Source organism: Bos taurus, chromosome 1, assembly GCF_002263795.3.
Source record: "Bos taurus isolate L1 Dominette 01449 registration number 42190680 breed Hereford chromosome 1, ARS-UCD2.0, whole genome shotgun sequence".
Lineage (NCBI taxonomy): Eukaryota > Metazoa > Chordata > Mammalia > Artiodactyla > Bovidae > Bos > Bos taurus.
Window position 1 is genome coordinate 97,506,224 of NC_037328.1, and position 26,350 is coordinate 97,532,573.

At 43.0% G+C, this 26,350-nt stretch overlaps 1 protein-coding gene across 1 annotated transcript in view; it reads left to right on the forward strand.

Annotated features, from left to right (window-relative positions):
• Nucleotides 1-5,808: 5,808 nt before the first annotated feature.
• LRRC31 (leucine rich repeat containing 31) overlaps nt 5,809-26,350 on the forward strand; it is a 29,773-nt gene continuing 9,231 nt past the window's right edge. The window contains 7 exon segments of the mRNA XM_059888690.1: nt 5,809-8,454; nt 15,565-15,703; nt 17,646-17,818; nt 22,840-23,007; nt 23,522-23,689; nt 24,471-24,570; nt 24,572-24,633. Coding sequence (XP_059744673.1) covers nt 8,175-8,454; nt 15,565-15,703; nt 17,646-17,818; nt 22,840-23,007; nt 23,522-23,689; nt 24,471-24,570; nt 24,572-24,633 — 1,090 coding nt within the window. The 5' untranslated portion in view covers nt 5,809-8,174.

The following is a 26,350-nucleotide window of genomic DNA, read 5'->3' on the forward strand; positions in this document are numbered from 1 at the left end:
ACTGAACTGAATGGTGTTCCTAGTAGGGCAGATGAGAATTTATTTCTGTAAACCTCTACAAATTTCCCCTTTCCACCGCCCTTCAACATGGTTATTCTGGAATTTTAATATAATGTTACTATTATTTTGTTATGGTTCTGTAAAAAACTGTTCACAACTTAACCATAAAGTATGCCAAAAATATGTACACATTTTTCCCGTAATTAGTAATAAGTTCATTTTTTAGTAACAACCTTAGTGAGATGTGAGTCACATAAAATACAATTTATTTAATGTGTACAATTTCACTGTTTTTAAATAGATTCATAGAGTTGCGCAACCTTTTCTACAGACAATTTTAGGCCATTTTAACCACATCAAAACGAAACCTTCTGCTACATGTATATGGATGGCTGAGGCTCTTCGCTGTTACCTGAAACCATCACAACTATTGTTTGTTAATTGGTTATATTCCAATGCAAAAGAAAATGTTTTTAAATAAAAGAAAAAAAAAAAGAAAGAAACCACGTGGGATCTCCTGGATGGCCTAGTGACTAAGATTCTAAGTTCCCATTGCAGGGGACCAGGGTTCAATCCCTGATCAGGAAACTAGATTGCATATGCAGCAACTAAAGATTCCCAGTGCTGCAGTGAAGACTGAAGATCCCACAGCCAAATTCCTCAAAACTGTTGACAAGTGTTTGTTTGTTTTTGCCTATCTTCTATTCATATCTCTCAGTTTCTCTCTAGTCTTTTTATATCATAGATATAAAAAGATCAGTTTTCAAATGCCACAAATTCTTTGACATGCCTTCTTTTACAGAGTGAAACTCCCTGCACCCAGAGTATGGACTGGACTTACGGACTCACTTCTAACACCTGGAATAAGGTGGGAGGGATGGTGTGTGATCCGTGAATCATGTGCTCTGGCAAGTCAGCTGTGGTTTTGTGAGAATATATCAGGCAGCCTGTGAAAAGGCCCACGTAGTTATCTTCGAAGAGGAGGGTACAATGGGACAGCTTTCCTAGCTTGATAGCTTTGCTACTGTTATGGTAGTTAAACAATATTGCCTTGGGCTTTTTGAAGCTGCTTTTTCTGCCCCATCTCTCACTTTATCCGGATCTTCTCTTGCCTTTGCTCATAGTATCTCTGTGCTACTCAATTTATTTACTTAAATAATTTAAAGAATTAATTATTTCAGGCCGCACTGGGTCTTCGTTGCTATGCATGGGCTTTCTCTAGTCGTGGTGAACCGGGACTGCTCTCTAACGGCAGTGCGCAGGCTTCTCACTGCAGTGGCTTCTCTTGTTGTGGGGCGTGGGCTCTAGGGACACAGGCTCAGTAGTGGTGGCGCACAGGTGTGGTTGCCCCACAGCATGTGGAATCTACCCAGACTGAGGATCTAACCCATATCCCCTGAACTGGCAGACAGATTCTTAACCACTGGACTACCAGGGAAGTCCTGTGCTATTCAATTTAGATTCTACCACCACAGATCCTTCTCTGTGAAGGACTCTGTCCTGGAAAGGAGATTCAGTTGGTTAGTTCTGAGATTTAACAGGACCCAGATTGTCCCATACCATCTAACCTTTCCTTTGCCTTCACCCTTAGAACCCAGCTCTGGCACTGTTCCCAGAAAAAAACCCAGTTATCTTTCTGTACCAAGTGGGCACATTTAGCATTTAGCGGAAGTGCCTTTGGCAGTTTGATTAGAGTTTGCTGTTGTTCAGTGTCACCCCAAGGCCCTTTGCCTGCTTTCTGCTTCCTCTTGCCCACTTGCTGATACCCTGTAGGTCTCATTGGTGTCAGTTAATCAGCCCTTTCCTTGTATTTCAGAGTTCACAGGATATCTTACTACTTTCATAGTAGATGATTGTCATGCATTTGTTGTGATGATGTTATTGTTGAAGGATTAACATGTTGTTTTATTCTGCTTTTTCCATTTATCTTTTAATCTTGCATGATTGTGTGCTCAGTTACGTCCCACTCTTTCGCAACCCCATGAACTGTAGGATTAGGTAGATTCCAAACTACAGAATGTCACTTTAATCTAGCACAGAAACTATCTCATTTTTAATTTCTAAAATTTCCTTTGTCCCCTGGAGTTCCCCTCTTGTTCATCTTCTGATTCTTGGTTTATGGACCCAAGAACTCTCAAAGTATAATAGTGATTTAAAAAATTCTTTTCTTCTCCTTACACTGCCCTTATTTTCTCCAAGTTTCCTTTTTCTTACTGTTTCTGCATCTCATTTTCTTCTCAGAGTCTTTCCTCAACTACCTTGAGATCTTTGGCCCAAACCAAGCATATACAACATGAACTGTGTGTGTGCTCACTCGTTTCCAATTCTTTAAACCCTGTGGACTGTAGCCCACCAGGCTGCTCTGTCCATGGGACTTCCCAGGTAAGAATACTGAAGTGGGTTGCCATTTCCTCCTCCAGGGGAACAGAATGAAGGGCTCTGTGTATATACATAATAGTGTATTGGTTGCTCAGTCATGTCTGATTCTTTGTGACCCCATGGTCTGCAGCCTGCCAGGCTTCTCTGTTCACAGAATTCTCTAGGCAAGAATACTGGAGTGGATAGCCATTCCTTTCTTCAGGGGATTTTCCTGACCCAGGGAATGAACCCAGGTCTCCTGCATTGTAGGCAGATTCTTTACCATCTGAGCCAGCAGGGAAGCCCATAGGATGTGTCAATCAGTGGGCTTCTCTGTAATTGCTAGGGCAGCTTCAGCTTCATTTAGTTGAGGGACTCTATCTACACAATCAGTATCTGTAGGGTTCTTTTGGGTTGGTCAGTTTCCTACATAGGTGTCCTTCCACCTACCTCCACTGGGTGGGGGAAGAGGGTGACTATGTTTGGTTGCCAGTGTGTTCTTTGAGGACCAACAGGGGAAATAGGGAGAGATCTCATTTTTCAGTACATAGACTTTACTCAACCTCTGTATCCACTAAAGTACTCAAAACATGACCGGATCTCTGAATCCAGATCCTTTGTGTTTCAACTGGTTCTGAAAATAAACTTTGTCTCTTCCAGGGTGGGAAAAAGAGCAGTCTTCGGTCTGCCCTGGGGTGAGAAATGGAATTGGATGGTTTAACTTCTTACACTTTTAAATTAATCATATTGTTTTCACCCCTACCCATACCCACGTCTTCCTTCAGAGTTACCTGGTACAATTACTGGTACACTTACTGAACCTTTGGGTTTCTGAAATTTGAAAAATTATAAAATATTTACCCCAACCTTTTCAGGGAATTAAGTATAAAGTCAGGTAAACGCCGTCTTCATGCTCTCTAGATTCCAAAATTTTGTTGGCATCTACCCAGTTTTCTATATCCTTACAGATTTCTTAAGTGGTTGTGTTTTTTAAAATCCTAACATGGGTAAACACATGTTTACCTTTGCCATCTTTTTTTTTTAAATAAATTTTCTTTTCTGTTATTATTTGCAAAACAGATCACATTGTAATCTTTAAAATTTTTATTTTTAATGGAAGAGAGTTGCTTTACAATATTGTGTTGGTTTCTGCCACATATGAATGTGAATCAACCATAGGTACACATATGTCTTCTCCCTCTTACCACCTTTTTAATAGAAGTGTTGTCATTCTTTTTAGTAAATCCCCTTCCTTGCTTAAGTTCATTGAGAATAGTAGTATTAACAATGCAGAAAGTGAAGAGGAACTAAAAAGCCTCTTGATGAAAGTGAAAGAGGAGAGTGAACAAGTTGGCTTAAAGCTCAACATTCAGAAAACGAAGATCATGGCATCTGGTCCCATCACTTCATGGGAATAGATGGGGAAACAGTGGAAACGGGCTGACTTTATCTTTTTGGGCTCCAAAATCACTGCAGATGGTGATTGCAGCCATGAAATTAAAAGATGCTTACTCCTTGGAAGAAAAGTTATGACCAACCTAGATAGCATATTCAAAAGCAGAGACATTACTTTGCCAACAAAGGTCCGTTTAGTCAAGGCTATGGTTTTTCCAGTGGTCATGTATGGATGTGAGAGTTGGACTGTGAAGAAAGCTGAGTGCTGAAGAATTGATGCTTTTGAACTGTGGTGTTGGAGAAGACTCTTGAGAGTCCCTTGGACTGCAAGGAGATCCAACCAGTCCATTCTAAAGAAGATCAGTCCTGGGTGTTCTTTGGAAGGACTGATGCTAAAGCTGAAACTCCAGTACTTTGGCCACCTGATGCAAAGAGTTGACTCATTGGAAAAGACTCTGATGCTGGGAGGGATTGGGGGCAGGAGGAGAAGGGGACGACAGAGGGTGAGATGGCTGGATGGCATCACTGACTTGATGGACGTGAGTTTGAGTGAACTCCAGGAGATGGTGATGGACAGGGAGGCCTGGCGTGCTGTGATTCATGGGGTTGCAAAGAGTCGGACATGACTGAGTGACTGAACTGAACTGAGAAATGTATCTACAATAATACATTTTCAAGACAAGAGTTCTGAATAGGGCTGAAGTAATAGGCCCATTAGGCAAGTGACCTAAGATACCGTGTGCCACCAGAATGCTTTAGAACTGAGTGACTGAGTCAGTTTTTAAATTACCTAGGAGTTTTACTTTGTATTTCTTAAAACCCATTTAGACATTTGGATTTTTAAAAATTATGCCATACTTGTAAATACATAAGGAGAAAAAAGCAAAAAGTGATTAAAGCATTTTTAAAACTTCTTTACATTTAGAGTCAGCCTTCTGAATATTTTTAAAATATATTTTAATTTAAAAAATTTTTTAAACACAAAACATAAAATTTAACATCTTAACCATTTCAAAATCTGCAATTCAGTAGCGTTAAACATATTCACATTGCTGAACAACTGATCTCCAGAACTTTTTTACCTTACAAAAATAAAACCTTGTACGCATTAAGACAACTCCCAATTTTCCTCTCCCCCAAGTCCTGGCAACCACTGTTCTACAATCTGTTTCTATATATTTGATTCCTCTATATATGTCGTGCAAGTGGAATCATAATATAGTATTTGCCTTTTTGTGACCGGCTTTTTCCTCTTACATTCTCAAACTTCATTCATGTTGTAGTATGTGTCATGCTTTTTAATGAAATAAGTTTGGGGAAGAAAGAAAAACACATTTCCCCTTAACAACCAACACTGAAAGTATGATTCACTCTAAAAACATTGGATCAAAATTTTTAGGCCTTTGAAAGCATTCCTTGAAAATTTTAAATAAATGTTAAGCCAAAACCTAAGGATGGGGAAAAAAAAAGGTATTCCTCACTTTTGCAAAAATAAATGAAAATCACTTAAAAATAAGAGAAATAATGTGTCAAATATATATTATCCTTGGGGTTTCATGGCAAATAGCCTCGCCAACTTATCAGTAAATTATCAACAATAATTACTCAACTAAATGCCAGCCATTGGTTTTCCCAAAGAGCTTTTAAGTGAATGCCTCTGATTAAGAGAGAAGAGGCAAAACCTCAGTTTTCTTTTGTGGCTATAGTCTAATTATGCTATGATCTGAAAGTTCCCCAAATTCAGTTTCCAGGGTTTGTCTACCTTCACCGTGTAAAACCCAGCACAGAGATGAGGGGGAAGCCAGAGTTTGAGTTGCTTGAGTTGCTGTGAGAAAGCCTGAGAATGTTCAAGTTTGTATATAAAGAGGAATTTCCCCAAGACATTTTGAAAGTATTTCTAAGCATGAGCATGGTAACTGACTGCTTAACCCACAGTGTACCAAGAAATAGGCGGGTGCTTTCCCCTTTGCTCTCACAAGCCCGCCTTCCTCATACTTGGAATTTTTCTGACTCCCTGTTGGCTCTCAGCAGCTTTCTTCTCCTTTCTGCTTTTCTCGTTCCCCACTGTGTGTTGTTTCCTCTGCGTAGTTTCTAACCCTTCCTGGCTCCTGGCCCTTCGCATTCTGCTCTGTCATGTCCTCGTGTACACAGAGAATCCAGCAGGGCCTCACCAGCCGGGCAGGGTTTCTTGTGGGTAAATGACCACATCCTGGAACACCATCCAGCAGTGTTTTCTTAAGACTTGGGAGTTGAAGTCACAACATTTAAGGAGGAGGGAGAAAAGGGGAAAGCATTTACTGGGATTGCTCTCCAGAGAATGGCTGTGTATACACTCCAAAAAGTGAAATTGAGTGAAAGTGACCATGGAGGTAAGTCTTGGGTGGGTGCCAGAGCAGCAGTGAAAGGAAAAGGGCCCTTGGGTGATGGTGGAATTGAAACGGGGCAGGCATGGCTGCAGGTTGTGGCTGGATTCACAAGCTGAAGGTCTCTCCCACCTAACCTTCTGAGGCTTGGTCAGCTGTGGGGCTGTAGCTGGACAACTGTCTGGTCCTATGGCTGGCTGTTCCTGTATAAACCTGGGCTGAATCCTGCTCTAGTTTGAAAAGACCAAAAAAAAAAAAAAAAAATACCCCTAACTGTTACTTCTAAAATAGTACTCCAGGGGACTTCCCTGGCAGTCTAGTGATTAAGACTCTGAGCTTCCACTGCAGGGGGCATGGGTTCCATCTCTGATCAGGGCCAAAAATAAATAAATAATTAAAGTAGCACTCTAGGTATTAGGAACATTCCATCCCTCAAGCATGGAGGTGGGCTCTGCAAGGTCATTGAAAATCCCCTGTGTGCAAAATGTTTCTTGAACCATTCTGGAATGCAGTATTACAGAAAGACCTATTTTATAGGGAGGGAGCCATGAACATTGTTATTTCAAGAATATCTATTAGGCCCTAGCCTAAGGACAGAATGTAAACTTTAATAGCAGAATCTAAAATTCCATTTATAGTTTTATCCCTTTAGTTTAAGTCTTTAGTACTTAATTGCTTTGCTCAGTTGTGTCTGCCTCTCTGCAGCCCCATGGACTGTAGCCCTCCAGACTCCTCTGTCCATGGGATTTTCCAGGCAAGAATACTGGAGTGGGTTGCTATTCCTTATTTCAGGGGATCTTTCCTACCCAGGGATGGAACCAGTATCTCTTGTGGGTCTTCTGCATTAATAGGCATATTCCTTATCACTAGCACCACCTGGGAAACCCTGTTTCAGTCTTTAATCCTCCCTTAAAATGTAAGGAGATCCCAGGAGGGACTATAGATTAAACCTTCATGAATCTTGAGCCTCAAGTCACACCAGACCCACCCCTAACCTCCATCCCCCACATCCCTTGCTCCAGGCACCCAGAATCCACTCCTAGAGGCAACCCCAGGCTCCTTTAGGTCTTCATCTTCTTCTTCCCTTCGCTCAGTCGTGTCTGACTCTTTGCGACCCCATGGACAGTAGCCTACCAGGCTCTGCCGTCCGTGGGATTTTCCAGGCAAGAATATTGGAGTGGGCTGCCATTTCCTTCTCCAGGGGATCTTCCCAACCCAGGGATCGAACCCAGGTCTCCTGCATTGCAGAGAGATGCTTTACTGTCTGAGCCACCAGGGAAGCCCTCATACCTGGAAGCTTTTGAGCCTGATTTTTCCTACCTGGGACACTTTCCCTTCTCTCTTTTTAACTATCTCAAAATTGAGGTAACGTCACTCATTGCTCAGAGTTGTGCTCCAAGCCAGGCTTAGTCCAATGGTGGGTCCCCTGACCACAGGGGTCTCTCCTCCCTGACGGCCCTTGTCCCAGGGTAATTGTTGGCATATGGGGCCATCTTTCTACCAGGTTAAGACTTAAGTAACATGAGCTGTGTCTTGTTGGTCATTGACTCTCTTGCATCAAGAACAGTATCTGGCCCAGAGTACGTTCACTTCGTGGAGTGAATTCATTCCTGACTGCTGATGTGTTTTTATGGGAACAAGTGCAGGGCTGAGTAGTGAAGGTGAAAATGCCGAGAGGAAAAGAAACAGCATGCCAAGAGATGCACCTGGAGTTCCTGAAGCAGTTTCCTCTGGGTGACAGTTTGCAAAGGGCCGGGGAGCTTAGAGGCATGCCAACTTCTCTACAATCTCTCAGAAGGTAACTATGACTGTTGAAATTTAAAAAGTATCGACACATTCAATGCACTTGTTGAAGAGGTGTTTAAAGAATCATTTCTCACAATAAAATAGGGCTAAGTTTCAAACTCAAATTTGCTTAGGATTTGTATCTGCTGCCATCTGTTAGTTCCAGGATCCTGGGATACGTCCTTCTTATTTCTATGTTAAACATTACCAGCAATAAGAACAGAAAGGGGAAACAAAAACCTGTGTAGGGAAGTTGGATTTCACAGAGGCTTGATGGTCTTATTCTCTTCTCTTTCTGAAATCCTAGAAAACAGAAAACCACAGGAAGATGGCTTATTGAGAAAGACCCTATTCAACTTGACCATGAGTCAAACAGGGAAGAAAAGTTCCTCAGATGGAGAAACTACACCCCAGGCTCCACTTGTCAACGAGAGCATCAGGGGGTCAAAATCCAGGTTCCCCAAAGCTGGAAGCAGAAAAGAGAGCATTGACCCTAAAACAACTGATTCCCAACCCTAGGACAAGACACTGAAGACAATCTCTTTAGACGCTAGTGAGCTTCTGCCTGATATTTCTTAATTTTTTAGATCAATTTTCTCCCCTAAGGGCTTCCCCTGTGGCTCAGAGGTAAAGAATCAGTCTGTAATGCAGGAGTTGCAAGAGAAGTAGTTTCGATCCCTGGGTTGGAAAAATCCCTGGAGGAGGGCATGGAAACCCACTCAAGTATTCTTTCCTGGAGAATCCCACGGACAGAGGAGCCTGGTGGGCTACAGTCCATAGGGTCACAAAGATTTGGGCATGACTGAAGTGACTTAGCATTCTCCCCTAAAGAGATGACATGAGTTAAATGACACCTAATATAATGAAATCTGTTCTAAACATTTATTTTGTTGAATATTTTAAATAATTTGCTCATTTTACTTTTAAATTATCAAAAGTAATTATGTTGCAGAAAGGTTTAGAGAAAAATACGCAGTTTCCTTTCATTTTAACACAAAGTGCTATCTCTTCAAGATTCTTTTCAGATTCTTTTCATATGCATATATTTATGGTCAACCAACCCTATGTGCCAGTCACTTATTAGAAATACAGCCATGAAAATATTGAGTACCTCCTATGTGCCAGTCACTTATTAGAAATACAGCCATGAAAAAGAGAACCTCATGTACACAAAGAACGAAAAGCAGGCATACTTTTTGTGTGATAAGTCATATGAAGACCAATAAGCAATCTAAGGAGATAGTGAATGATGGGCTGGGGTAATTTTAGATGCAGTTGGCAGGAACGAGTTTCTGATTTAGTAACAGAAACTCTGAGTGGAGATCTGAAAGGCAGCCACGTAGAATGAATGAAGCCAGCCATATAGATATTTTAGGGAGTAGCTTTCCAGGCAAAGGGATCTGTAAATGCAAAGGCCCAATATGGGAGTGAGCCTGGAGTGCTTGAGAGCTGGCCCAGGAGGTTAGGGATGCTGAAGGAGGATGAGAGAGGGATAGAGGATGAGAGTAGTAGGAGAGGTGCTGCTGCTGCTGCTGCTGCTAAGTCGCTTCAGTCGTGTCTGACTCTGTGAGAACCCATGGACGGCAGCCCACCAGGCTCCTCCATCCATGGGATTTTCCAGGCAAGAGTACTGGAGTGGGTTGCCATTGCCTTCTCCAAGTCAGAGAGCTAGCAGAGGCCAAACGGACATACTTTGTACAGTTAGAAGAGCTTATAAAACCCTCCTGAGCTGTGATCCTACTTCTGGGATTTATTATACTGTTCAGTTCTCACATGGTTACATGACGTTCATGTGCCTACTTTTGACAGTGGCATAATATTCCATTCCATGCCTATGGCATAATTACTTAAGTTCCTTTTTTTGCCCTTTGGGGAATATCTGGCTTTCCCTCTCCCTTGTTTTCTGCTTCACTGTGTTACACTAAACAGCTGAAAGTTCCCAGCACAGAGATTACAAATTCAAGGGTTATGAAAATATTGCCTCTCTCTCTCTAAACTCATGACACATACAGTGTCATCAGTATATTATTCAAATAAACGTATTTTTAAAACATTTATGCTTTTCATGCAAACACACATAAAAGAGAGAACAGTATGAGTCCCTGATTACCACCCTCTAACAATTATCAACCCACGGCCAGTCTTATTTCATTTATACCTACCCCCATGTCTGTCAGATTATTTGCACCAAATACCAGAAATATCACTTTACCTGTGAGCAGTTTGAACACATTTTTGAAAGTAGAAAATTAAGAAGTCTATCTTTAAAAGAAGGTAATCAGAAGGTTGTTGCTATGTTCTAAAGCATGATTTGGAGCTTTAGGAACATGGTTAATGGATACCCATGTAGTAGTGCTCAGTCATGTCTGACTTTTTTGCAACCCCATGGACTGCAGCCTGCCAGGCTCCTCTGTCCATGGGATTCCACAGGCAGGAACACGGGATTGGGTTGCCATTTCCTCCTCCAGGGGATCTTCCCAACCCAGGGATCAAACCTGCATCTCCTCCATCAACAAGCGGATTCTTTACCACTGAGCCACTTGGAAAGCCCCAGTGGATACCTATTATCATGATTAAATTAACAGTGCGGTCAGCTGGTTATCTCAGCTGGCCAATACCAGCCCCTCAAGATGTGTGCGGTGTCTCTATTTTCATTTCATTTCTCCCCAAACTCAGTGGCCCCTGGAGTTACATGAATTGTCCCCCAAATGGCTCTGGGGCCTAGCTGGTCCTCTCTGTTGCCGTCCTGGATTTCTTGTCTATTGCATGGACCGCTGTTTCCTACCTGGTTTCTCTCCTCCTGGTCTTGCTCTCTTGCCAGCCTGTCCCCAACACTTCCGCCAGGTGCTCTTTCTAAACCACAGATGTCTTCCACCAGTTTGAAATTCTTCACTGAGTCTTTCTTGCCTTGAAGAGAAAGTCTATATTCTCAAGCATGATCTTCATGGTGTTTGTGGTAAGCTGAATATCTCTTCACGGCCTCTGCCTTCCCCCAACCTCACATTCATCCTCTACTGCTGATATTGTGATTTGCCTGCAGTTTCCTGATCTGGCCACCTTCCCCCGGAGTGGTTCCCTGTGCCGAAAAAGACCTTCCCTGTGTCTCTACCCTCCCTCTGCACCCCTCCCCTTATTCCTCCCTCCTGACCGCCCACCTGGCTGACTCCAACTCATCTTTAAGGTACAATTTATCTACCACTTTCACTTAGGCTTCCCTGGTGGCTCAGACAGTGGAGAACTTGGCTGCAATGCAGGAGACCTGGGTTTGATCCCTGGGTTGGAAAGATCCCCTGGAGAAGGAATTGGCAACCCGCTTCAGTATTCTTGCCTGGAGAATCCCATGGACAGAGAAGCCTGGTGGGCTACAGTCCATGGGGTTGCAGAGAGTCAGACATGACTGAGCGACTAATACTTTCACTTGGAAGTTTGCCAAGACCCATCCCAAGAACTGAAGCACTTACTGTCTCTACCCTGAGCCACCTGGCACCCCTGCTGGCCTCCACCATTGTACTTCTCCTCTGCACTGTGACTGTGGCTCTTTCATCTGTCTCCTCCATCAGACAGGTAGCTCCTTGATAACAGGAACTTGTTATCTTGATTCCCTGTACCACACCACCCACGTTACAAACAGATAATCATGTTTTATGAGACCATTAGGATTCTTGGTTGTAAACAACAGAAGCCAACCTCTCCAGGTTTAGCTTGGAAAAGAACCTAATGAGAAGATCCTGCTTGGCTCACAGAATCTCCCCAGAAGCAAGAATTTGGTTCAGCAGAACAGCAGCCAGAAAAGGCCCCTAATTGAGCAGGCCACGGAGCTGCTCACATGTGGTCACTTTGCCCCCTCCACGGAGCGCCAGCCCTCCATTAGCAACAGCCAACCTGTAGCAGATCTGACTCATCTGTTATATATATTGAGCTGTGACATAAGATATTTTTTGAAGGAAAATTTTCATAGATTAAAAAAAACATACATATGGTATGTAAGGCGATATGTGGGGGCCTCAAAAATGGGTACTCATATTTGTACTTAGGTGTTATAAAGATTTATCATCTTGATTTTGGTAATTGAGGAACTATAAAGCTAACATTCATTCATTCACTCATTTAGCTATTTGTTCATTCAACAGTGTTTACAAAGTATGTATCATGTCAAAGGTATTGTAGAGTCCCATCTTCCTGGGAAGATTCAGCAACTTTAATTCACTACATGCCTGATAAATGAACCAGGTGGGAATTATAATTTCCATTTTATAGATTAGTAAACCAAGGCTCAGAGAAGTTAAATGACTTGGTTACCTGACAGACCCATGAGTTGATTTAGGTTTTCCAGTTGTGCTGCCTTGGACTTGCCAATCATATAAAACATATATTACAGAGCACGCAAGTAGGATGTGGTCTGCAAAGGGATTGCAGAATCTGTCAGTTGGTTGGTTGTTGGGCTGCACCCCGCTGGCCTGCAAATCTTGTAGTTGCCCAGACTTAAGACCAAAGAAAAAGCCTGGTGACAGCAATAGAGACATCAGTGTTCATTGGTTAGGGGCATCTTACACAAAGGTCCTGGAGTTACACCCCACCATGTGTGACAGACAACAGGCAGAACATGGCAGCAGTCTTTGATATTCACCAGGAGAAGGAGGCTACCATCTATAGGGGAGGTGGGCTCATCAGTAACCAGGGAAACCAGCAGCTGGGGCAGGGGGCAAGCAGGCAGGCAGTTACTGATTAAACCCTGTAATTAAGAGGATTGGTGAAAGTGAAAGTGGAGAGTGAAAAAGTTGGCTTAAAGCTCAACATTCAGAAAACGAAGATCATGGCATCCGGTCCCACCACTTCATGGGAATAGATGGGGAAACAGTGGAAACAGTGTCAGACTTTATTTTTGGGGGCTCCAAAATCACTGCAGATGGTGACTGCAGCCATGAAATTAAAAGACGCTTACTCCTTGGAAGGAAAGTTATGACCAACCTAGATAGCATATTCAAAAGCAGAGACATTACTTTGCCAACAAAGATTCATCTAGTCAAGGCTATGGTTTTTCCTGTGGTCATGTATGGATGTGAGAGTTGGACTGTGAAGAAGGCTGAGCGCCGAAGAATTGATGCCTTTGAACTGTGGTGTTGGAGAAGACTCTTGAGAGTCCCTTGGACTGCAAGGAGATCCAACCAGTCCATTCTGAAGGAGATCTGCCCTGGGATTTCTTTGGAAGGACTGATGCTAAAGCTGAAACTCCAGTACTTTGGCCACCTCATGTGAAGAGTTGACTCATTGGAAAAGACTCTATGCTGGGAGGGATTGGGGGCAGGAGGAGAAGGGGACGACAGAGGATGAGATGGCTGGATGGCATCACTGACTCGATGGACGTTAGTCTCAGTGAACTCTGGGAGTTGGTGATGGACAAGGAGGCCTGGCGTGCTGTGATTCATAGGGTCGCAAAGAGTCGGACACGACTGAGCAACTGATCTGATCTAAGAGGATTGGATAGTCATGTGAGGGAAGCAGGGCCTGGTCAAGTAGGGGATGGATAGAGATCAAGAGAACAACCATCCTTAATGGCCTGACAATACATACATCATTGGTGGTGGTGACCTTGGAGAAACAATTTATTTGGCCAGGTGAGTGTGGCAACTAGAATGTAGAGGACTAATTGGTAACTGTTGAAGAAGTGGGGCCAGCAAGCACACTCCACTCTTTTCAAACATTTGACAGTAAAGGAAATGATTGACAGAACAGTGGCTTGAGAAGAAAACAAAGAAAAAGAAGGCTTGGTGAAGCTGGAACTTGAGCATGGTTGTAGGCTGAACCTACAGAGATAAAAAAGCTAAAAGACAAAAAGGAGTGCAATAAGACACAATGCAGAGAAAAAATTTTTAAGCACAGAAATTTGAAAAGCACACACACATAATGGGCTTTCGAGCAGATTGTTCTGGGTTCAAATTCTGACTCTGCTGCTGACCAATTAACAATCTGAGTCTTGGCTTCCAAATCTATGAGACGGTGTGCTGATGACTCCTTGCATCAAGTGTACACAATATGTTCTGTCCTCACTGGCATGTAAGAGGCAGTCCCCTCCTCGTCCCCCTCATCCATAACTCTCCTCTGATCCACCCCAAATTAGGGTTGTCAGAAAAAGAAAAATACTTGCATTATTTGGGATGTACTTTTACTAAACAATGATTCTTTGTTTACCAGAAGTTTAAGGTTAATTGGACATAGTATTTTTGTTTTTCTTAAATCTGCAACCCTACCCAAAATAAAATACCTTGTATACAACTTACTATAATAAAAATTGAAGGCCAGAGTGAAGAGGTAAACGGGGGGTGGATGATGCTTCCTCTTACTGGTAGAATGTGGCAACACCAACCATCCTATCAAAGAGGTACAGCCTGTAGGCGGTTTTCTTAAGAATGGCAAGCCACTAGACCCGCTGCAGAAGAGAGATGGAGTCTATTATCCTGCTAATATTTTAGTCTAAATTTACTACTATGGTAATGCTGCTATCTTTTCATTTTCACTGGTGCCAATATATTTCACTTTTCTCTATATGATTTGTATACTTTTTTCTCAGGGTTAGTAGAGTATTACTGTACATTTGGAACTTATGCTTTCCTACTGGATTCCAGTGTGCATACTGTTTGTATATATTTTATTTATTTATTTGGCCTAACCACACAGCATGCAGGATTTAAGTTCCCTGACAAAGGATTGAACCCATGCCCCCTGTGGTGGGAGCCTGGACTATTACTATTGCACCAACAGGGAAGTCCCTATATGTGTTATCACTACAGGACCTCATTAAAGTCACTGTCTGTACATGCTTATTCATTTTGTCTTACAAAAGTAAAGTATGTTTTACACGTGGCTTACATGTTGACACATGTAGTAGTAGACAATAAAATTAATTATTAATAAAATTAATACAGTCCATGGGGTCACAAAGAGTCAGACACGACTGAGAGACTAACACACACACAAAATTATAGCTTTTTATTTTTATTTAATCTTTTTAAATGTTAGTGACATAGTACAGCATTATTACAGAGGAACTTGGCAAGGGTGTCACATATGTCCCTAAAAAAAAAAGTACCTAATAACAAAGACAAATGAGGTTTTCTGAATATATTCTCTGGCAGGAGTTGAGAAAATACAAAAGCTCTTCTAGGCACTACTGTCTCTGGATTTGTTAGTTGAAGGGTCTAGGAAATGAGCAGCAAGTGCTTCACTTGCTTCCTTTAGCCATCTGAGGCTCATCAGGGGGTCTGCAATGTTCCCCTTTCCTCGTCTGTCCTGTTAGGAGGCCAGCATGTGGGCACGTCCCCCAGCAGTGCGTTCACCAAAGATGTCTGTGCATCCTTCCACCAGAGCTGTCTTAAACGCCGTGCTAACAAGTTTACCGCTTCGTCTAGGAACATGATTCAGTCTCCATGCAAGAAGCCCAGGTCAGGCCATGAAAGAAAAGCCCCTGAGCTCCTCAGGCTCCATTGTAGGAAAAGGGTCCCTAGAGCAGCCAGTGTTGAGCACCAGCCACAGGGACAGAGGTCAGGTTTTGTCCCCTTCTGAGTTGAGGTTTCACAAAGAACTAGTTCACAGTTGTCTGTCTTCTCACGTGTCTCATCTTTTTACTGTCATTCACGGCAAATTCTTCGTTATTCTTATCATACAGCCAAGACTCTCACTGCAGAAACAGAACTGGGATCCAGGATGGAGGAAGATGAGCGGTTTCTGCAGAAGCTCGGCAGAAAGGCCGTCAGCAAGTGTCTGGACCTGAACAACTGCAGACAGACAACAGCGGATGTGAGGAACACGGGTCTGTATGGAGTTGACCTTATCCAGGGGCACGGGGGCACAGAGGGCTGAGATGAGCAGGCAAACGCTCCATCCTCACTTGGTAACCCGAGGTCTGCAGGGTGGCCTAGAGAATTCGGGAAGAGCAGCTACATCACTATTAAAAAAAAAAAGTCAGTTGATTCTTCCTCAAGTTTCAAAGATTTGAGCCCAAATTTAGGAGGGAGCTTTGTTTTTTCCTAAGCGCTTTTACCTCTCCACTAATTAGCTCTCTCTGAAACTCATCTCCTCCTGTATATGATATGAACTCATCCATAAAACCAAGCCCTGCTGGGAGTTTAAAGGGGCATCATGTTGTCTGTGGAATGAAGAGTATCATTCCCAGTGATTATTGCTCACACCTTTTTTTACACAAAACAAGAACTACTGTTTGTGACACTCCTGCAGGAATTTGATTGCAAAGAACCCTCTCCCCAAAATACCATCATCACCTTCTTAAAGATTCTCTTTTTTTGGACATCTTAAGTCAAGTATTTAATCACATTAAATGTGTCTACCAACAGAGGAATCAAAAGAACTGCGTTTTGAGTGAGGGGGCGCTGTCCTTGACTATTTTAATTAAAATCCATGCCATTACATTTGAGACAGATCTCTTAACAGGAAACTGTAACCGTGCCTGTGGTTCTCAAATGCCTGTGTACATGTCAGAATCTTGCAGAACCTGTGGAAATGCATAAACTTGAGTCCAATCCAAACCCACTAAACTGAAATCTTCCAGAGCGGGTCCCAGGAATCCTAGTTTTTTGCCTTCTAATGTGTTCAATAGACTTTCGTACTTTGTAAAGTTAAGATCATGGTAAACAAAATTAAATTGCTGAAGTGCTTTGGGCTTCCCTGATGACTCAGACAGTAAAGAACCTGCCTGTAATGTGGGAGACCTGGGTTCGATCCCTGGGCTGGGAAGATTCCCTGGAGAAGGAAATGGCAAACCACTCCAGTATTCTTGCCTGGAGAATCCCAAGGACAGAGGAGCCTGGTGGACTATAGTACATGTAGTTGCCAAGAGTAGGACATGACTGAGTGACTAACACTTTGAACACTGGTAAAAAGAAAACATAAACATATTTTTTTGCCCCTAAGTGCGTCTTCAGAATTTCTTCAGAATGGTGGAAGGTCAGGAATTGCTGTGCCTGTAACTCTAGAAGCTCACCATGTGAGGTCTAACTGCTGCCACTATTTTTACATCCAAGACAGATTTAAAAGCAAGCAAGCAAAGACACCTTCCAGCCTTGACTTTGGCATTTCCACTCAAGTCTTGTTGCCGCAGGAGATAAAGATAACCTTGGAGAATTTTATTCACAGAGAGTAACTTCATTTTTCGTGAGCAATGGAGGAGACTCAGAGAAGGTTCTGGTCAGGCTTTGTACCTGTCTAAACCTCCACATGTTGGCCCATGTAGGTATAAAAGGAGTTTTGTAAGATGGTGATACCCAGGTGATCTAGATAAGAAAAAAATAGTTAACGGGCACTGTCTGAGCAGTCCTGGCCAAAAGAGTGTTCCCCGGCCTTCGGCCTGAGGATCCAATAGAATGACAGAGAGATGGTTGTTAGAGGGCTTGCAAAATAAAAGGACCAGGATACACATTGTAGTGACGGCGGTAGTAACAGTTGTAGCTGAATTGCCATTTCCTCTACAGTAAAGGAACTCTTATGAAATCTCACAGAAACACCACTGCCTTTTCAGAATGCAGTTATTTGGCAGAAATAAAAAAGGTCCCAAGAAATAGGATATGTAATATCACAACGTCTCCAGTTGCACACCTGAGGGAGCCCTGCTGTGCGGAAAGTCAGCCTGTCCATCCTCCTTCTCTCCTGTTACAGAGCAACAGGCATCAGATGAATCCTGCTTACTACAGATCACAAATTCCACATGTAAATCTGTCTTTTCTTGTGTTCACTTCTACTTGCTTTGCTGCCTTCTCTCCCAGACTTGGAAAAACTGGATATTTCCTGGAATGATGTCACACGTGGAAACCTCCATGCACTCACCCAGCAAATGCATCTTGTCAGCAAGTTAAAAATCCTGAGGCTGAGTAGTTGCAGATGTACCGCTGATGATGTTTGGGCACTGGGTATGATGAATGCTTCCCTTGAGAGAGTGCTTGCCTGGAAGGATCTCTGCAATCCAAACCCTCAAGGGCAAATTACCTGGGTGACCACTCCCCTTGGATTCCCATGGACGAGGACGAGAGCGCTGTCAGTACATGATGAAATGCTGTGTTGAGCATTTGCACTTTCTAGAGAACTATGTAACCTGTACCCAGAATTGCGCTAAGCCCTGGGATAAAGAGGGGAACAGGCTGACCAAGCCTCTGGTCTCAGGGAGTTTAAATGGAAATGATAATTGCAAAATTTGCTCTCTCTGGATCCGTTACCTCATCTGTAACACAGAGAAGTTAGGATAGATAAATTAAGATCCTTTCCAATCTCAAAATGCTTTTCTCTTTTCCCATTCCTATTTTTTAAAAAATTGATCAAAACAAGATTTTTCAAATAAAAGCAATGGTTTAAGTAGAACCAGAACCTCAATTAAGTTAGTTTTGTATGTTGAACACTGAATAACCTAAAACGTAGGCTAAAATTTGTCATGCTGCTAACCCAGCTGCTTTACTGGAACGCTTGCTGATTTTAGATGCCAGACATACTTTTTTAGTCTTCTTTTCATCTCAAGTCTTTATTTCAATTATGTATTTGATCATTTACATCTCGGCAAAGATTTCTGTAAAAGCAACAAAATTTATGCCAATGTCTTTTCTCTAAACTGGAGGAGGAAATGGCAATCCACCCCAGTATTGTCAGAAATATCCCATGGACAGAGGAGCTTTGTGGGCTACAATCCATGGGGGTCACAGAGTCAGACACGACTGAGCATGCACAGATGCACTTCTTTCTAACCATTCCCTAGAAAATGGCCAGATCCTAGTTCAAATCCTGGTCCCACTTCTAACTATTTTTGTGACCATGGACTAAACAACCTTTCCCAGCCTTGGTTTTATTATCTCTGAAATGAGGATGATATCCACCTCAAAAAATTGTGAGAATTAAATAATTTTTATAAAGTACCTACTACATGCTTGACACATAGTAGGCACTCAATAATCGATAATGCCTTCTTTCCCTACTTCCCCATCCAAAATTACCTTTCTGTGGTTTTCTATGATCAATTTAGCCTCACAGGTTCAGTTCAGTTCAGTCGCTCAGTTGTGTCCGACTCTTTGCGACCCCATGAATCGCAATACACCAGGCCTCCCTGTCCATCACCAACTCCTGGAGTTCATCCAGACTCACATCCATTGAGTCAGTGATGCCATCCAGCCATCTCATCCTCTGTCCTCCCCTTCTCCTCCTGCCCCCAATCCCTCCCAGCATCAGAGTCTTTTCCAATGAGTCAACTCTTCGCATGAGGTGGCCAAAGTACTGGAGTTTCAGCTTCAGCATCATTCCCTCCAAAGAAATCCCAGGGCTGATCTCCTTCAGAATGGACTGGTTGGATCTCCTTGCAGTCCAAGGGACTTTCAAAAGTCTTCTCCAACACCACAGTTCAAAAGCATCAATTCTTCAGTGCTCAGCTTTCTTCACAGTCCAACTCTCACAGCCATACATGACCACAGGAAAAACCATAGCCTTGACTAGACAAACCTTTGTTGGCAAAGTAATGTCTTTGCTTTTCAATATGCTATCTAGGTTGGTCATAACTTTCCTTCCAAGGAGTAAGCGTCTTTTAATTTCATGGCTGCAGTCACCATCTGCAGTGATTTTGGAGCCCAAAAAAATAAAGTCTGACACTGTTTCCACTGTTTCCCCATCTATTTCCCATGAAGTAATGGGACCAGATGCCATGATCTTCATTTTCTGAATGTTGAGCTTTAAGCCAACTTTTTCACTCTCCTCTTTCACTTTCATCAAGAGGCTTTTTCATTCCTCTTCACTTTCTGCCATAAGGGTGGTGTCATCTGCATATCTGAGTTTATTGATATTTCTCCCGGCAATCTTGATTCCAGCTGGTGCTTCTTCCAGTCCAGAGTTTTTCATGATGTCCTCTGCATATAAGTTAAATAAGCAGGGTGACAATATACAGCCTTGACATACTCCTTTTCCTATTTGTAACTAGTCTGTTGTTCCATGTCCAGTTCTAACTGTTGCTTCCTGACCTGCATACAGATTTCTCAAGAGGCAGGTCAGGTAGTCTGGTATTCCCATCTCTTTCAGAATTTTCCACAGTTTATTGTGATCCACACAGTCAAAGGCTTTGGCATAGTCAATAAAGCAGAAATAGATGTTTTTCTGGAACTCTCTTGCTTTTTCGATGATCCAGCGGATGTTGGCAATTTGATCTCTGGTTCCTCTGCCTTTTCTAAAACCAGCTTGAACATCAGGAAGTTCACGGTTCACATATTGCTGAAGCCTGGCTTGGAGAATTTTGAGCATTACTTTATTAGCATGTGAGATGAGTGCAATTGTGGGGTAGTTTGAGCATTCTTTGGCATTGCCTTTCTAGCCTCACAGGTTAGCAGCTGGTTATCATGTAGCAGAGTCTCAAATTTAACATACTGTTACTCACGCATGAAAAGAAGTATAGTTTCTTTATTTTGGACTAATCTAATCTTTTTCATGATCCTCCAACCTAAAGGAACCAGAGATTAAATTTTTTTTTTTAATGTTTAAATTTAATTAATTTTAATTTTATTTTTGCAGGCACTGGGTCTTCGTTGCACAGACTTTTCTCCAGTTGTGGCAAGCAGGGTCTACTCTCCAGTTGCAGTGCGTGAGTTTCTCACTGTGGTGGCTTCTCTTGTTGAGGAGCACAGGCTTTAGGGCGCTCAGGCTTCAGTAGTTGTGGCACAGGAGCTTAGTTGCCCCGAGGCATGTGGAATCTTCCCTGACTAGGAATCGAACCAGTGTCCCCTGCATTTCAAGGAAGATTCTTTACCACAGACCACAAGGGAAACCCAGCAAGTGGAATTTCTACCCTGGGATTCACTCCAAACTCATCTCGTCCAGCAGAGTCTGCAACCTTGTCACTGATGTTTTGTGTCCTCTTCCCTCTCCTCAAGAATTTATCCTCTCTGGAAGGACTTCTGTATCTTCTTTACCAGGAGGAGCTTTCTTATCATCCATACTCTGCTTAGCCTTAATGGCAGATGGGGCATAAGAAGAGTAGGAGAGTAAATGGTTTATTGTTAAGAAAGCATAAATCAGGAGTCATTGCAACATTATTACACCTGTTACAATTGCTTAGTGTAGGATGGCAAGTGTATAGTGCTCCAATATTAGATGTACTACAGACAATCATGCCCTTTCTCCCTGATCCTGGACATGCCTCAGGGCTATTCAAAGCCACACCCCATTGACTAGCTGCTGCTGCTAAGTCGCTTCAGTCGTGTCTGACTCTGTGCGACCCCATAGATGGAAGCCCACCAGACTCCCCTGTCCCTGGGATTCTCCAGGCAAGAACACTGGAGTGGGTTGCCATTTCCTTCTCCAATGCATAAAAGTGAAAAGTGAAAGGGAAGCCACTCAGTTGTGTCCGACTCTCAGCGACCCCATGGACTACAGCCTACCAGGCTCCTCCATCCATGGGATTTTCCAGGCAAGAGTACTGGAGTGGGGTGCCATTGCCTTCTCCACATTGACTGGCAATGGCATACAAAATGATACATTTATCGGCTTATGTTGTTAAACTTCCTGAAGAATTTGCATTTTTAAGTGGGGCTCTTGGACTCCAAAAACCTTAAAGTGAAAGTTGTTTAGTCAAGTCCAACTCTTTGCAACCCCATGGGCTGTACAGTCCATGGAATTCTCCAGGCCAGAATACTAGAGTGGGTAGCCTTTTCCTTCTCCAGGGGATCTTCCCAACCCAGGGATCGAACCCAGGTATCCCGCATTGTAGGTGAATTCTTTACCAGCTGAGCCACAAGGGAAGCCCGAAAAACCTTAAACCATAGAATAAATAATCAGTGGCAGAAGTTCACACCCAGTATCCAGCAGTAGAATAGAGGTTTCTGGACTCAGTGGACCTTCCAACACTCTTAACTGGTGTTCGGATTGACTCCACATGTTGAGAAAGTACATTTTCCGTGTGTGCAGCTCACCATTCTGTTCTGCCCCCAAAGCAATGACAATCATTCCTAAGGGCTGACCCCCCATTCTCTCCCGGCTTCCACTCTGTAGCCCTCAAGTGTTTCCTGTGTGAAGTGGTCCCGGGAATGTTAAGTTTCATCCCTGCTCACCGCATCCTTCTTTACCCCAGGGCTGTCATGAGCTGCTTGCATCCTAGGGCATTATGAGCTGCTAATGCCTATTGTGCTCTCTTACTCATTCCTCCCTGCCGTGGTTGGATCAGTTGTATGTGACATTCTTGATGTCAGAGTGAGCTTTTCCTCTGTGATGGCCAGTGCCCTGCTTTTGCTCCTACCTCTGGCTGAAATATAACAGTGTTTATGTTGGGGAATAAAATTATGGGTGATTTAAATCTTCATGTTTTATTTTCTAAATCTTTTATATTTCTACCTCTGGACAAGCTTCTCAGCAATAATGATCCCTAAAGAGGATGGATGAGAGAAAGTAGATGGACTGGTAGAAATATTTACTACCATAAAAACGATTTGGTAAAATCATGGTGGTTCAGGTAAAGAATCTGTCTGCAATGCAGGAGACCTGGGTTTGATTCCTGGGTCAGGAAGATCCCCTGGAGAAGGGAATGGCAACCTACTACAATATTCTTGCCGGGAGAATTCCACAGACAGAGGAGCCTGGCGGGCTACAGTCCGTAGGGTTGCAAAGAGTTGGATACAACTGAGTGACTAAGACACACCCATACACGCATCTTACCGACAGGTGGATTTTTTTTTTTTTTTTTTTTTAACAAGTTTTGCTTATAAGCGTGGTTTCAGAACTCTGGCTGTGCCTAGAAGCTCACCCTGCTGGTCATGGGTAGGAACTGGGTCCTTTTCTCCTCCCTGTTCCCTGGCATCTAACCAGGACCTGGCCCGGCTTCAATAAATGATGGTTGTATTGACTTTGAAATGAATTCCCTGCTTTGTGAACCTGGCAACCAACCTGATCTTTGGACCATTTTTTTTTTTTTAAACAGGAGAAGCACTTAAAGTGCTGCCTGAACTTGAAGAGTTGAATTTGTCCTGGAACAGTAAAGTGGGAGGAAACTTGCCTCTGATCCTCCAGACGTTGCAACAAGGGAGGAAGATACAAACACTTGAGCTCGTGGACTGTACCCTCACATCAGAAGATGGGGTGTTTGTAGGTAAGTAGAATTTGGTAGAGTCCTTCCCAGGGAAAATGTGAAGATGCCCATAACTGGAGAGCTTGGGAGCTGATATGGCCATGTTTCCTCTCACCCTGAATTGAAAAAGTAGCTCACTATATCCCAGGTCACATGAAGATGTAACACTCCCCCCACCCCACCCCCACCCACCCCAACCTTCATACCCACATCTGTTTTTTTGGCTGTGCTGGGTCTTCATTGCTGCAAGTGAGCTTTCTCTAGTTGCAGTAAGTGGGGCCACTCTTTTTGCAGAGCACTGGTTCTAGGGTGCATGGGCTCAGTAGTTATAGCTTGTGGGCTCCAGAGCACCGGCTTTAGTATTAATAGTTGCAGCTTGCAAGCCTAGTTGCCCCATGACATATGAAATCTTCCCAGACCAGGGATGGAACTCGTGTCCCCTGCATTGCTGACAGAGTCTTAACCACTGGACCACCAGAGAAGTCCCACACCCTGCATCTTTACTGAGTTGTTCTTTGGATTTCTTTCCTTCCAGGTCAGTTGCTACCTAGACTGCAAAACCCTGAAGTACTCGATCTTTCTATTAACAGAAACATTGGTGGCAGTCTCAATAGTATTGCTCATGGACTAAAAAGTACTTCAAACCTGAAAGTCTTGAAGTTACATTCATGTGGATTGTCACAAAAGAGTGTCAAGCTACTAGGTGAGTTAGCAATGACTGAAGCTTCTATATAATTTTATTTTATGTTCAATTTTTTAAGCTGTTAGGAAATATAACAAACTAGAAACAGAGGTTAGGTTGGGGAACGAGATCATGGGTAATTTAAATCTTCAAGTTTTATTGATTTTCCACGTCTTTTACAGTGAGTATGTATTTTTACAATTACAAAACTAAATGGCCAGCTCCGAAAAGGCCAGGGTATTTTAGATTTGAGAGAGACAGTGAGCAAAATAAAAGTGTGCTACTAAAGCTCTCCATTTCTCTCTTACTTTTGAAAGTGCCAGCATTATTTTATGCTTAGTAGTAGGAAGGAATTGGTGCTGATAAAAACAACTTCAGTGACATCTGTAGTTAAAATTTACTCTGCTATATAGAGTACCCACATTACATGAGAATACGAAGTGAAATGTATTTTTATCCTTGCATCTTCTAGAGCCTGTCCTATCCTTCTCCTTGGCAGTTTAAGTCTAGAATGCTGCTAATGTACCAATGCTCAAGGATAGTACAGGAAGAGCCATTAGTTGCAGAAATCTGAGCAAAAGCACTAGCAATCAATGCAGGTCATAGGGAGAGTGTTTGAAGCCATTGTCAGGTCCAAAGCGGTTAGTGGTGCAAAGCAGACAGTTATCCCTCCATTTGGGCTTTTGTCATCACAGTGTATGTATTTTCTTAGTCTCGCTTCTCCATGCCTGCCCCCTGCCCTGCTCCACTCCTGCTGCCTGTCCTGTAATATGTCAGAGTGGGATTTTGACCTTCTTTGTAGATGCTGCCTTTAGATACTTGTGTGAGCTGAGGACACTAGACCTTTCCTGCAACAAGGAGTTGGGTGGAGGGTTTGAAGACATCACAGGGCTGGCCACGCTGGAGCCTGGAGGGGCTGGATGTCCGCCAGTGCTCGCTGACGGCTGACGACGTGTTGTCCCTGAGCGGGTAGGTGCTGCAGAGCTGAGGGAGGGCTCTCAGAGCCTTGGCATATGTTTGAAGTGAAGTGAAGTCGCTCAGTCGTGTCCGACTCTTTGCGACCCCATGGACTGTAGCCTACCAGGCTCCTCCGTCCGTGGGATTTTCCAGGCAAGAGTACTGGTGTGGGTTGCCATTTGGGAAACTGGCAAATCTGAGATGTACTGTTTATGAAGTTACTGGGAGGATCACATCATAAAAGTTCTGTGAATGTCCCAATATAGTATTTGGCAAATATTAGGTGCCCAATAAATGTTGTTGTTCAGTTGCTAAGTCATGTCCGACTCTTTGCGACCCCATGGACTGCAGCAGGCCAGGCTTCCCTGTCCTTCACCATCTCCTGGAGTTTGTTCAGTTGGTGAATGTTAGTGAATCTAAACTCCTATACACATCTGTGAAGGATAGATGTGGCACTCGAGGAAGAAATCTGAATTCCTGTGGCTGTTTAGAAATGAACCTGTTAATGTCACAAAGCATATTACAAAGAAGGATGTAGAGGGAAAGCCAAAACGAAGGGTGTTGAGGCACTCTCTCTCACAAGTTATGCCAAGGCACTTAGATAAGATGAAGTTACAAAAAGTCCATGGACAGTGCATAATTACAGTTTTAGGTCAGTCACTACCTTTACTTTCCTACCACAGATACAGTCCTGTAACAGGCAACATATATGCAATTTCCCCTAACAAACAGCAAGCATAGCCATAGAGATGAAGGGTTTTATTCCATCTGCAGCCACAATAAACCTTCAGGATATACCCTGAATCTGACCATGGCTCACTGTTTAGACCTCTACCTCCTGCTCCAGCCCACTGTCAGTTCATGCCTAGATTACTGCAAGAGTCTAGATGGCTTTCCTGCTCCTCTGACTCTGACTGCATTCTCTATTTCTTTCCCCCGTCAACTTCTCCAACTACACTGTGCTGACTCCCACGCACACCAGCCATGCTCTGCTTTCTCTCTGAACTATGGGCTCCTCCTAGGTAGGGATGGCTTTCTTCAGTATCTCTCTATTGCTTGTGCACAAGGTCTGGCATGTAGTTGGCACCCAGCAAATGCTTGTTGAATGTATGACTGAATGAATCAATCAATAAAGAACGAGAAAAAGAAATTTTTGTCATTTTTCATACAATTGGGGGAAGAAAACAGCAAAATAGGTCTTTGGGTCTAATATCAATTTTTTTAGCCCTGCTAATTTGTTTCTTAGATGCTTATCCTTCAATTTGGGAAAATGAGATGAGTTCGAGTCTTTCATGAAGATTTAAAAATAGTAAACAATACCTTTTTGAGCTTCAAATGGAGAGTGTGATGGGATCAGCATCTCTTTTACTTATGAGTGTCATACCTGTGGAGACACTCCTGAATTATCAGTCCATCGGATTCCAAATAGTGAATTTCCCCTGCTACAACTGAATAACACAAAACCTCACATCTCATCCTGCTGCTCGGATGAAGATTAAAGTGCTAGAGGACTTGAATTGTCACCGCTAGTGCAATGGAGAGATTAGCCTCTATTATCTGGATTCACAGCCACCAACAGGAGTAAATGGCCCCAGAAAGGTAATGGTTATTTAGTAAGAATTTCATGGTCCTCCTGCTTAATTTTAAAAAGGCAGAATTGCAAATACATCCTGTTTTCTACCTTGTGATGTTAAAGAATTGAATGGTTCTTTTATCTGACCATCT